The sequence below is a fragment of the Leptodactylus fuscus genome, chromosome 1, assembly GCF_031893055.1.
Source record: "Leptodactylus fuscus isolate aLepFus1 chromosome 1, aLepFus1.hap2, whole genome shotgun sequence".
Classification (NCBI taxonomy): Eukaryota; Metazoa; Chordata; class Amphibia; order Anura; family Leptodactylidae; genus Leptodactylus; species Leptodactylus fuscus.
Window position 1 is genome coordinate 163,753,794 of NC_134265.1, and position 12,365 is coordinate 163,766,158.

The 12,365-nt window shown below is 39.4% G+C and overlaps 1 protein-coding gene across 7 annotated transcripts in view; it reads right to left on the reverse strand.

Annotated features, from left to right (window-relative positions):
• Window positions 1-12,365, reverse strand: part of NFIB (nuclear factor I B) — a 354,487-nt gene that overhangs the window by 84,149 nt on the left and 257,973 nt on the right. For all 7 annotated transcript variants that reach the window (XM_075279439.1, XM_075279467.1, XM_075279417.1 and 4 more), the window contains 3 exons: window positions 10,090-10,143; window positions 7,207-7,275; window positions 1,112-1,232 (listed from right to left, as the gene is read on the reverse strand). In XM_075279439.1, the coding sequence (XP_075135540.1) occupies window positions 1,112-1,232; window positions 7,207-7,275; window positions 10,090-10,143 (244 nt within the window). The remainder of the gene's footprint in view (window positions 1-1,111; window positions 1,233-7,206; window positions 7,276-10,089; window positions 10,144-12,365) is intronic.

Consider the following 12,365-nt stretch of genomic DNA (forward strand, 5'->3'; position numbering starts at 1 on the left):
GACCCCATTGACAAGGTAATAGTAACACCCACATGCCTATTTATTCATAAATACCCAGAATGAATAACAAGGGGAATGGGACAAAACGGAGTTATAAGAAAAAATGAATTGATGGAGAATGCAAGTATTTACTAAAACAGACATGTCAGGAGTGACATGTAGTCTTAAATGTAGCGTATATCCATTTTCTTGTCTTGTAATGTACAAGACTGCATTTTCATATTTCTTTCTAAATATTTTGAGACATTGATAATTCATGGACGTTCAATAAAGTCAGGTATTCCCAATGAAGTACACCACTCTGTAGCTTTTAATTTGACAGATAAAGATCTGTTCGTGTTGGCATTTTTGCCAGTCTGTCAGGGTTACCTGTAATTTCAATGTCAAGAATAGTGCAGTCTAGCAGAGCTTTTCTTGCTATAACGAATACAGAATTCTGACAGATCACATTATTTGTCAATGAAGTTAGTGAGAATTAAGCAGAAGGATCCAATTCAGTTGTCATAGCTCTGTTATACAGAGAATCCATGACAATAATGTGAACAAAGGCTTAGATACTCGACATGCAGCATATGTAATAATGCTACTTCATTCAGACAGACTGTCGTACCAGGGAAGATTTTTTAAAAAGCTAAAATAGAAAATACAGGAAGGTTAAATTAATTTGGTGTATGGCATTTGGGATACTATTTGTTTCTGCAAACCTAAATATTTCACTGATAATTTATCAGTTGGGGTTATTGGTAATGGAGTTTATTATTTTAAAAAAACACAAGTAAAAATGAATTATTCAAAACCCTACTGATGAATTATGATGTATATTTATTATTATTTATTTATTTATATAGCACCATTAATTCCATGGTGCTTTACATTTGGGGGTTACAGACAGTACACAGAATATACAGGTAGATATAATACTAACAATGACCGACTGGCACAGTGGGGTAGAGGGCCCTGCCCGCGAGGGCTTACAATCTATGAGGGAAGGGGGGTAGAGACAGAAGGAGAGGGGGAGACTGTACAGATGGCAGGTAATGGTAATGGTAATATTTAGACAGAATATTACAGCCAGCAAGTACTACTGAAAAAATGGATTCTTTACACTTACCTGCTTGGTGGAGAGGATAAAGACCTCTGTAAGCTGACCGCTGAGTTCATATCATGATAGTATGGCTGGCTTAGTGGCTCTCCGATTGGAAAATTGACGCTAGAGCCCTGTGTTATGGGTGCTGGGAAGAAATAACAAATGGTTACTTATACTGAGAATACTTTTTTAGTAAGGATTTACAGTCTTATGAAAAAGTTTGGGCACCCCTATTAATCTTAATCATTTTTAGTTCTAAATATTTTGGTGTTTGCAACAGCCATTTCAGTTTGATATATCTAATAACTGATGGACACAGTAATATTTCAGGATTGAAATGAGGTTTATTGTACTAACAGAAAATGCGCAATATGCATTAAACCAAAATTTGAACGGTGCAAAAATATGGGCACCTCAACAGAAAAGTGACATTAATATTTAGTACATCCTCCTTTTGCAAAGATAACAGCCTCTAGTCGCTTCCTGTAGCTTTTAATCAGTTCCTGGATCCTGGATGAAGGTATTTTGGACCATTTCTTTCTACAAAACAATTCAAGTTCAGTTAAGTTTGATGGTCGCCGAACATGGACAGCCCGCTCTCAAATGATCTGAAAACAAAGATTGTTCAACATAGTTGTTCAGGGGAAGGATACAAAACGTTGTCTCAGAGATTTAACCTGTCAGTTTCCACTGTGAGGAACATAGTAAGGAAATGGAAGACCACAGGGACAGTTCTTGTTAAGCCCAGAAGTGGCAGGCCAAGAAAAATATCAGAAAGGCAGAGAAGAAGAATGGTGAGAACAGTCAAGGACAATCCACAGACCACCTCCAAAGAGCTGCAGCATCATCTTGCTGCAGATGGTGTCACTGTGCATCGGTCAACTATACAGCGCACTTTGCACAAATAGAAGCTGTATGGGAGAGTGATGAGAAAGAAGCCGTTTCTGCACGTACGCCACAAATAGAGTTGCCTGAGGTATGAAAAAGCACATTTGGACAAGGCAGCTTCATTTTGGAAACAAAAATTGAGTTGTTTGGTTATAAAAAAAAGGCGTTATGCATGGCGTCCAAAAAGAAACAGCATTCCAAGAAAAACACATGCTACCCACTGTAAAATTTGGTGGAGGTTCCATCATGCTTTGGGGCTGTGTGGCCAATGCCGGCATCGGGAATCTTGTTAAAGTTGAGAGTCGCATGGATTCCACTCAGTATCAGCAGATTCTTGAGAATAATGTTCAAGAATCAGTGACGAAGTTGAAGTTACGCCGGGGATGGATATTTCAGCAAGACAATGATCCAAAACACCGCTCCAAATCCTCAGGCATTCATGCAGAGGAACAATTACAATGTTCTGGAATGGCCATCCCAGTCCCCAGACCTGAATATCATTGAACATCTGTGGGATGATTTGAAGCGGGCTGTCCATGCTCGGCGACCATCTAACTTAACTGAACTTGAATTGTTTGTCCAAAATACCTTTATCCAGGATCCAGGAACTGATTAAAAGCTACAGGAAGCGACTAGAGGCTGTTATCTTTGCAAAAGGAGGATCTACTAAATATTAATGTCACTTTTCTGTTGAGGTGCCCATACTTTTGCACCGGTCAAATTTTGGTTTAATGCATATTGCACATTTTCTGTTAGTACAATAAACCTCATTTCAATCCTGAAATATTACTGTGTCCATCAGTTATTAGATATATCAAACTGAAATGGCTGTTGCAAATACCAAAATATTTAGAACTAAAAATGATTAAGATTAATAGGGGGGCCCAAACTTTTTCATAGGACTGTATATTCAGAAATTTGATTGTGTGCAAGGCTTTGCTATTTCCAGACTGAGAATCTACTGTCATTTAATAATCCAGGAGAAAAGTAATTTCTCAGCACCTTATCTGTACATAAAGTTTCCATTAAGTGTATTTGGGGGGAATTGGTGCAAGCAAGTAGGCACTAGCATTGTATACAAAGGCCTGGTGTGCTGAGTGTCACTTTGTATCATCAGAGACCTTGGGAACAAGGTCCAAATCAATTCTTCTTTTGTTTTAAAGATGGCGGTGTCCCTAATTTATGCATGGTGCAATTATTTCTTGATGAATGGTTAATTAGATGTGACTGCTGGCTCCCTTTCACTCGGGAACATTATTTCCATGCTACAGTATGTACTGCATGTGGGACATCAATCAGTGGTACAGGGTCAGATCTCTGGGCCCCACTAAACTCAGTGCATACAGATAGTGCTTTCAATTAGCCCTGCTGGAAAGGGAGATGTTGATGACAGAGGTGGATTCTTTGCATATTTGGATGAGCAGCAGAGTGCTTTTCTCTTATATCTTTTCGAGGGATGCCTATTCAAAGCTGCCCTTATACCTGAGAAAAGAACGCAGCTGCCAGCTCAAATGGCTTAATATCTACAAACTATTTTAATCCCCTATAAATCAGGGACCAGGCGTAAACAAGGTCTCTGGAGAAATAAAGAGTGCGAGAAAGGTTTTGGCTAGGACCGCACTACATATGGACAATACCATTGTAGTATGATTAAAACAAAACTGGAAGAAAAGGACACCCATCCCTTTTTGGGCAGACTTTTAATGGATCTGTGGAAAGAAGTTTCAATCATGGCATGCCGTGGGCGTGATCACTTAGTGACTGCAACTGGTAAAGCGCACCACAATCTCTTGTGGTTTGAGGTAAATGAGAGGTTAAATAAATGCCAGATGAAAGAAGCCTACCACAACCACAATCCAAATGCTATTATTAGATAAATATAGTGTGACAACCAAGGAGCCGTTAATAAACTAGTAACCTGGAATATATGAGACCATTATATATGGAGTAGGTTAGCTACTCTCTAAGGGCCACAATAACATTAAGTAGACATATTGATAGTACATGTTATGAATATCTGATGACATTTCTAAAGCCTACACTTATCCAGAGAATGGGGGTCTCCTGCTACTTGAACAGTAATTGAGATGAAAACGCATAAGTGAGACTTTCTCATTTGTAGTTTATGAAGTTATGGAAACAGCCAAGCATTTCACATTCCCAATATACTGCAATGGAGAAAGCCACATTAATACACAACCACCTTTACCTCTTTGGAGTACTGAACAGAGAGAGGCCCTATGTATAGGGGTTCCAGAGATGGTTGGGAGACACAAAGAATAGCATTGTGGGACAGAGAAGTTGCACCCCTGGGTTAGTGGACACGACACGTCCTCTTTTCCTAATAATCCCCTCTTTGGAACACATACAACCTCCAACCCCAATTCCAAAAAAGTTGGCATGCGGTGTAAGATGTAAAGAAAACTAGAATGCAGTAATTTGGAAATCTCATTAAACCATTTCTTATGTACAATACAGCATAGAACCAAAATCAGAAGTTGAAAATTAGGCCTCATGCACATGATCATTCATTTGCGCATAAAAGTACGGACCCATACATCTGAATGCGCCCATACACACAGTTTTAGTTTTTACTGCTGTGTGTCTGCACTGAATTAAGGATTCACAAAATATGGAACATGTCCTACACCTAGCTGTCTGTACTTGCTACTCTGTCAATTCATTTTCAATGTATGGGTCAGTGAAAACCACAGATGACAGATGGATACCAATCTGTGTGTCATCCCTCATGTTTTCAATTCATGGTCTCTGAAATACTTCAAGATAACATTTTCTATGAATACTGTTTGCTGTTCAATCCACAAATATAAGTTAAAGCTGTACTATGCATAGAAGAAGCCATATTTAAACACAATCCAGAAATAACGCCATCTTGTCTGGGCAAAAGCTCATTTATAGAATGTACTGAGGTAAAATTTAAAACTGTTCTGTAGTCAGATGAATCAAAATTTGGAAATCATGGGCACCATGTCTTAAAGACTCAAGAAGAGAAATTCAAAAGCCTGCATCTCTGATTGTGTGGTGTTGCACTAGTGCCTATGGCATGGGCAGCTTATTCATCTTGAAAGACACTATCAATGCTGAGCAGTACCTAGAGGTTCTAGAACAAAATATGCTCCCATCCAAACAACGTCTCTCTCAGCTAGTCACTGCTAAACCATATACTGCCTCCATCACAACAGCATGGCTTCACAGAAGAAGAATCTGGGTGGTGAACTGGCCATACCTTTCACCAACAGAAAACATTTGACGCATTATGAAACAAAAAAATGAAGCAAAGAAGACCAAGGACTGTTGAGCAGCTAGAATCACACATCAGACAAGAGTAGATCAGCATTCCGCTCTCTTTACTTCCCAGACGTTTACTTTACAGAGTGAAAAAAAGGAAATGCTACACAACGGCAGACAATTTTTTACAATGTGTTACTGCCATCAATTTCTAAATGACTTAATTTTTTCAAATGAAATAGAAAAAAAGTCTGTCTTTCAATTTCTGATATGCTTCATATGTTCTATTGAGAATAAAGTATGTACAAATTATATGAGATTTCCAAATCATTGCCAACTTTTGTGATTGTACACTAAAGAATATAAACTATGTGAACATGATCTTGTCATACATTTTTTTTTTTTTAAATGTAGATTGTGAGCCCCACATAGAGCTCACAATGTACATTTTTCCCTATCAGTATGTCTTTTTTTGGAATATGGGATGGAAATCCACGCAAACACGGGGAGAACATACAAACTCCTTGCAGATGATTTTATGCCCTTGGCGGGATTTGAACACCAGGACTCCAGCGCTGCAAGCCTGCAGTGCTAACCACTGAGCCACCGTGTGGTCCCGACGTCATACATTTTTTTTATCCCGTCATTGGACTAGGAAGATGAAAAATGATGGGGTGACAAAAGTTATAAAGCAAAAAAAGACTCCATATTATGAACACCCATTCAGGACATGCCTAAATTTGCTACAGTAGATAGCTAACAAAAATAGTGCCTACCACTCTTAAAGACATGGATTACCGCTACTACATTTCTCCTACAGTGACAATGTCATCTGGTCTGTTAAGGAAGTGTCGCCCTAATTTGACAAGCTTTCCAATCTATGAGTAATGTAAATATAGTTTTGGTGGCTGAATTTCTTCAAGAAAACCACTGCACAGAATAGTTGAGCTTATCTTCAGGAACTCTCTTTCAATATCTTGGCATTGTCTTTCCATTAAGAAGATGACGTCAACTTCCCTGTACATTAAGTCAGTGTAAAGGTCAATAAATGTGAAGGAACACATTATGCATTTGTAGTAACAGATAACAGATTTATAACAGATGAGTATAACTTTGCCGGATTTGGTTTTCTATCTAGTGCTATGCAGTGGTTGTTACATGACAGCATTACATGAATAGAAATAAATTAAACAACACTTTATTCCAAACTTACATACAAAATTTTTGCAGCATGACAGCGAACAGTGATTGTTGCATGACATTTGCTGCCAACAGGAATAACCTGCATTGTGCAAGAGTTTCAAGTACAGTACATGCAGTGTTGATAGGCTTTACATGTGAATATTACATGGTGTTTTTGTAGCTATGCAGGGTGTTATAAATAAAAAAAAATTCTATATCTGTATTGCTGATGCTGGCACTTATATCAAGTATCTGTACTCTTGTTGAGCTTCTGTTTCTGTGAAACATTGCAGGACTAAAACTAAAATGGACCTTACAGAACACTAGATTGAAGATGATATCACCAAATGTCCTTGGCTTACGAAAGAGAAGAGCAAAAGAGGTAAAGCAAAAAAAAAAAAAAAAATAGGGGCTTTGACTCTAAATCTGAGGTCACATGGTAGTTCTCAATAGTATTTTCAGGTAGTAGAAAGAGACCAACGTCTTGTACCACAACCCACGCTAGAAAAAAAAGGAGGTCAAACTATGAGCATGTAAATAACTGAAGAAAGTGAATGAATGATAAGGAAGGCCACTGTCAGGAAACAACTAATACTATTGAGAAGATGGATTTTCAGATAATATACTGAGTATAAAAAAAATACTTCCCTTTTCATATAAAAAGACACAAGGTGAAAAACGTGCATGAAATTTATAGCATAGCTGTTAGATACGTTGTTGCATGTAAAGCGTGTCTAGTCTTTGCATTTAGCACCTAGAATAGATGTAGTAGTTAAAATAATGAATGGCATAATACTTACTTCTAGACACTCGCACTAGCTCTGAAACATTGAAAACACCAGACTTCACAAAACTGTCTTCAAGGTATCCTGAAAGAGAAAAAAATCATTAGCATTAAGAAAACTATTTATGTTTTGTATGCTAAAAGATTTTGCTTTACAGTGACTGCAAACACCCTGCATTCATAGAAATATTATTATTTTAATAGACACGAGTAGATATAATATTTCTAGTTCCATTTTGTGCACCTTTCTTCATACAAGTCAATGGAAATTACACAAACCATCAATCAAGCTTGCTAGGCTCCTCAGGAACTGCCATCAATAAATGATCAGTGGTAGTTCGACAACCAGGACCCTTGGAGATTGGCTGTTTAAAGGGGCCGCAGCTCTCATTTGAGAGTCGTGGCCCCCTTCAGTGCCATTTCATAGCAGCCATGCAATGTAATTACAGCCTTGTCATTCACTTCTATGGGATAGGGCTGTAATTACATCGCACAGCCGCTATAAAACAGACAGCATGCTATGTCAACATAGAAGGGGTCACAGTTCTCACATGAGAACCACAACCATGGAAAATCCCTTTAACTACAGTATATCGGTGTCATAAGTGCCACTGCATTGGCTAAGATGACGCAAGGACCTAAACCTAGGCATGTTACGCTAGGTTCACACCTGCGTTCAGCACTCCGTTCTGTGGTTTCCGTCTTCTGCATGCAAGAAGATGGAAACCACAGACCGGGTCCGGCCGTGAGCGTTTTATGCTCTCCGCCGCGAAACCGGTGTTTTTAATCCGGACACAGAGTACTGCATGTCTGACTCTGTGTCCGGATTAAAAAAACCTGGTTTCACGGCAAAACGCTCACCGCCACACACGGCCGGACATCTTTCAAACCCATTCAATTGAATGGGTGAGAAAGAGTCCTGCAGGTTTCCGTCTCCTGCCTCTGTTTTGTGCAGGAAACGGAAACCTGCAGTACGGAGACCGGGCGCAGATGTGAACGAGCCCTTACTAACTTTGCAGTGTTTTTATATTATCTTCAAAAAAGAAGAAAATGAAAAATCAAATGTGAGTTATCAAAAACATTCACTTTGTTCAAAACAACTACAGTGAACACGAAGTCTTAATGAAAATAAAGTTACAATACTACAAAAAAAAAAAAGAAAAACATAAAAGAAAATGACCATATAACCACAGTATGTGCATAAAGGTTTACACTGACAAACAAGAGTAATGGAGAGAGGAAAAGGAGAGTTGTGGTTTTGAATATATGGCTGTGTAAATCCTTTCCTCCGCTTCCTCCTCCCCTATTTGAAGTGGTGAGCTCTTTTATTACTGAACACCACATTCTGGCCAGATTAGTAGACAGCCCGTGTTCCCAATGTCTCTTTCACTCACACCCGGACTTCTTCAGCTGCTATGTAAACATATATCCAGACAGTTTTTAAACAGTAAGCCATTTAGACCCTACTGCTTCTGATGGCCTGCTCAAACTTCATGGTGTTGTTTGGAATAAAGGGGTAAATAAATAAGGAATGAGATAAGTGATTTTATGTATAATAAACACACCATGTCTTTTATCTGCAATAGAAACACGAAAATGTAAAACAAGAGAAGTTCACCTGTGTGCTCCAAGATGTATTTTTAGCTTAACTTTTGCTTTAAGCAAAGGTTTCATCATGGATTAATTATTTATATTTTGATATTTTCCTATATTTTAATTTAACATGTATGTTAAGCGTTCAGGTGTAACTACAATATGAGTAGCTCATATCGTAATCTAAAGGAGACGACTCCTTTAGATTAGTAAGTGGTTAGCAATGTGGTCCGAATCCAGCAAAGGACAAAATCTAAAAGGGATTTGTATGTACTCACTAGGTTTATGTGGGCTGCCCCCAAGCACTTTGGTTTCCTCCTCCCACACTCCAAAACACTCTGATAAGCTATTTAGCTTCCATCAAAATATATGTGACAAAGGGAAACTATTTGGTAAGCCCAATATGGAACAAACAACAATATACGTGATAACTATGCTGCCTTTATAAAAGCAAAAATAAAAAAAAAATCTCTAATAAAAATGCGGCCTCTGACACGACCGGATAATTTATCCGTGGTGTGGCCGGGCCGCATCCGTGGTTCGCAATTTATAGAACATGTCCGTAATAGCAGTGAATTGTGGTACTGCACAGACTCGCCCATAGAACTCTATGGGCGAGTGCGGCAGTTTACGGCGTCTGCAGAGTCTCTGTTGATCCTCAACTTGCGGACCGTAAAATCATTACGGCTGTGTAAGATCAGCCTTAGCGGATTGAAGAAGCTCCATGATAAGCATCGCAACAGGCACAGCACTGTAGACTTTGCAATGGGAGATAGCTGCACTACTATTCACAGCCACTAGACCGTGTATGGAGCTTTGAATGTTCTGGAGCTCCTTGGTCACTTTAGCCAGCTGATAGGTGGGTGAAGCGGTAGTGAAGCCCCTACCAATCTGATATTGATGAACAGTCATGAGTCTCAGAAAACCATTTTAACAATAAATGTACTGGAAAGGTAACAGTTAAGAGATGGCCATATTGGCACAATGAGTACTTTAACTTACCTGCATTTAATACTAATGCCTGGGGCCACAAGGTCAGGAGAAATGAGATGTGACCTTTTATATGTTTTGTAAAAAGTGTCTATTAGTCAAGATTCCAAACTCCCCAAGATAAAGCAAATGTTAATGAAGTTGCAGCTAAGCATCGGTTACAATGAAAGCAGTAACATAATCACTGCTTGTCCTGATTCTTCCCATTGCCTATGCAAAGCAGATTGCTGACCAATTATACACTTTTCAGCTATCACAGTACGACTTTTGTTCTCAGACATTGTTAGGATGTAAATTTTCCAGGGGTTATATTTACCTGGTGGATTCTTGGCAGGATCATTGTGGCTTGGGCTTCCTGATTGTCCAGGATCTGTAAAGAAATCAAGAAAAAAGGTAAGTGTTTTGTGTTTTACAAGTATTACTCTTTTTGCCCCCTTCAGAATGTTCAGTAGTTGAACAGACATCATTTTTTTTTGCTAGACAAACATGCGGAGTAGATTTCTAGGTAGCGTAGAGTTGATTACATTGTATAAGAAGCTTTGCATAATTACACTTTCACATTAATTACTCTTCACATGACAGAATACAAACCTTCAATTCAGTCCAAAATAACAAAAAAAAAGAGAGACAAAAGCCACAATGGCAAATGACTGAATACTACTGCTGCTCAGTGACTCTTTATTTAGTTGTTTATTATAGTAAGACTCCATAAGGCAGTTAGAATTGTGTTAATGGGCCTTGTGGACACAGTTCTAAGACTTCTACCGCATTGCAGCAGATTTACTAATCAATCTAGGCCAGAATCTTGGTGTCTAAGCCATATGTCACAGTGTTTTATTAACTACACGTGGAAAGGGGGCAAGGCTTAACACAAACATGGCGTTACTTTAAAGGTACCAAATTACTCCAAAACTTTAGTATAAACGTTGGTGAAAATTTAGGCTGAGGCCCCATGTTGCAGAAACGCAGCTTCTTTTGTTGCAGATTTTGCTGCATTTTTTGAGCCAAACCTAGGAGTGGCTACAACAGGAATGTGGGGAAATATATAGAAATTCTTATCCTTCTACCTTCTGCTCAATCCACTCCTGACTTTGGCTCAAAAAATCGCAACAAAATCTGCAGCAAAAAAAAAAAAGCAGTGTTTCTGCAACGTGGGCATTAGCCTGAGGCTAAGTCCCCATGAGGCGTTCCGCAAGCAACCCATCGCGGTTCTTCCCACAGCGCTTTAGTCAGAAAGTTCCTCCGCGTACTTTCTGTTACAATTATACATATGGGTAAACTGTAGGCATTTCTGTAGGTATAATGGACATGCTGCGACTTCCAAAACTGCACTGGTTTTGGAAATGGCGGTGTGTCCGCATGACAGTTTTTACTGCAAAGTGGACATGGGATCCACCCACTTTGCCACGATTTTTCCTGCTGCATTTCTGCCGATGCAATTTGCGGTATTTCCATCCCATGGGGCCCTGGCCTAAGAATGATATAGTGTTTACTCCGTGTGAATGGACCTTTAGTATCATCGAGTTGAGGCTGTGAAGCTCAGTCTCTGTATTGGCCAGATTGACCTCAGCATGTCCATTCAGCTGAGCTATGCTTGAGTCAGTAAATCTAAGTGATAAGTGGACTGAGTTTCCTGGCCCCAACTCAGCTGGTCTAACACCTCGTTCACATCTGTGTTTATATTCCATTTGGGGGAGTCAGCATGGGGACCCCCCCGAATGGATTACCAAATGCAGATGTGAACGAAGGGTAAGCAAACCAAAAGGTGATATAAAGTGAGACTACAGTGTCTAAAGATGAACCAAATGTAATGTACAGTGTGGGCCACTGATAAGTTTGTTGCATCTAGTCTTGTGCTAAATTTTAAGGCCGGGGCCCCATGGGACGTAAATGTCGCGATTTGCCCGCAGCGGAGACGCTGTGGGAAAAATTGCGGAGTTGTACAGTGCAGGCAAAGTGGATGGGATTCATGTGAATCCCATCCCCACTTTGCGGAAAAGATCGCAGTGCAGACACGCTGCAATTTGCAAAGCCGTTGCGGCTTTACAAATCGCATCATGTCAATTAGTTCTAAGGAAACGCCGGCGGCTTTCTCGTGGATATAATGTTAAGAGAAAGTCCGCAGAGGAAACTCTGTGTGCTTTCTCTTAAAAGAGCTGCGGAAAGAACCGCAATGCGTTCACGCAGCGGTTCTTCCCGCAGCGCTTTACTGCTGCGGATATGGCCCGTGGGACCTTAGCCTAATGTAGTATTAGTAAATATGTTCCACTATATTCATGCTGTTTCTGGACCAATTAAAAGAATAAGTAAGCAATGCACAAAAAATATAGCGATAACCTAGGCTGTCTGGTTAAGGAATAGTTTCCAAATTAAGACACTTCTCTCTCTTATACTAGATCAATAGATATATTAAAATACTGAAACATATAAAGTAGAATCTGTGAAATGAGTTTAGTGCTAAGGTATAAACTAGACATGCAAAGTTCTTGCCAACTATGCATCTAAATGGAAAAATGGAAATATCTAAATGGCATTTGCTGATTTGTCTTCTGTTGAGCAGAGGTTGGGCATGGATGCCCCTACTTAATGTGT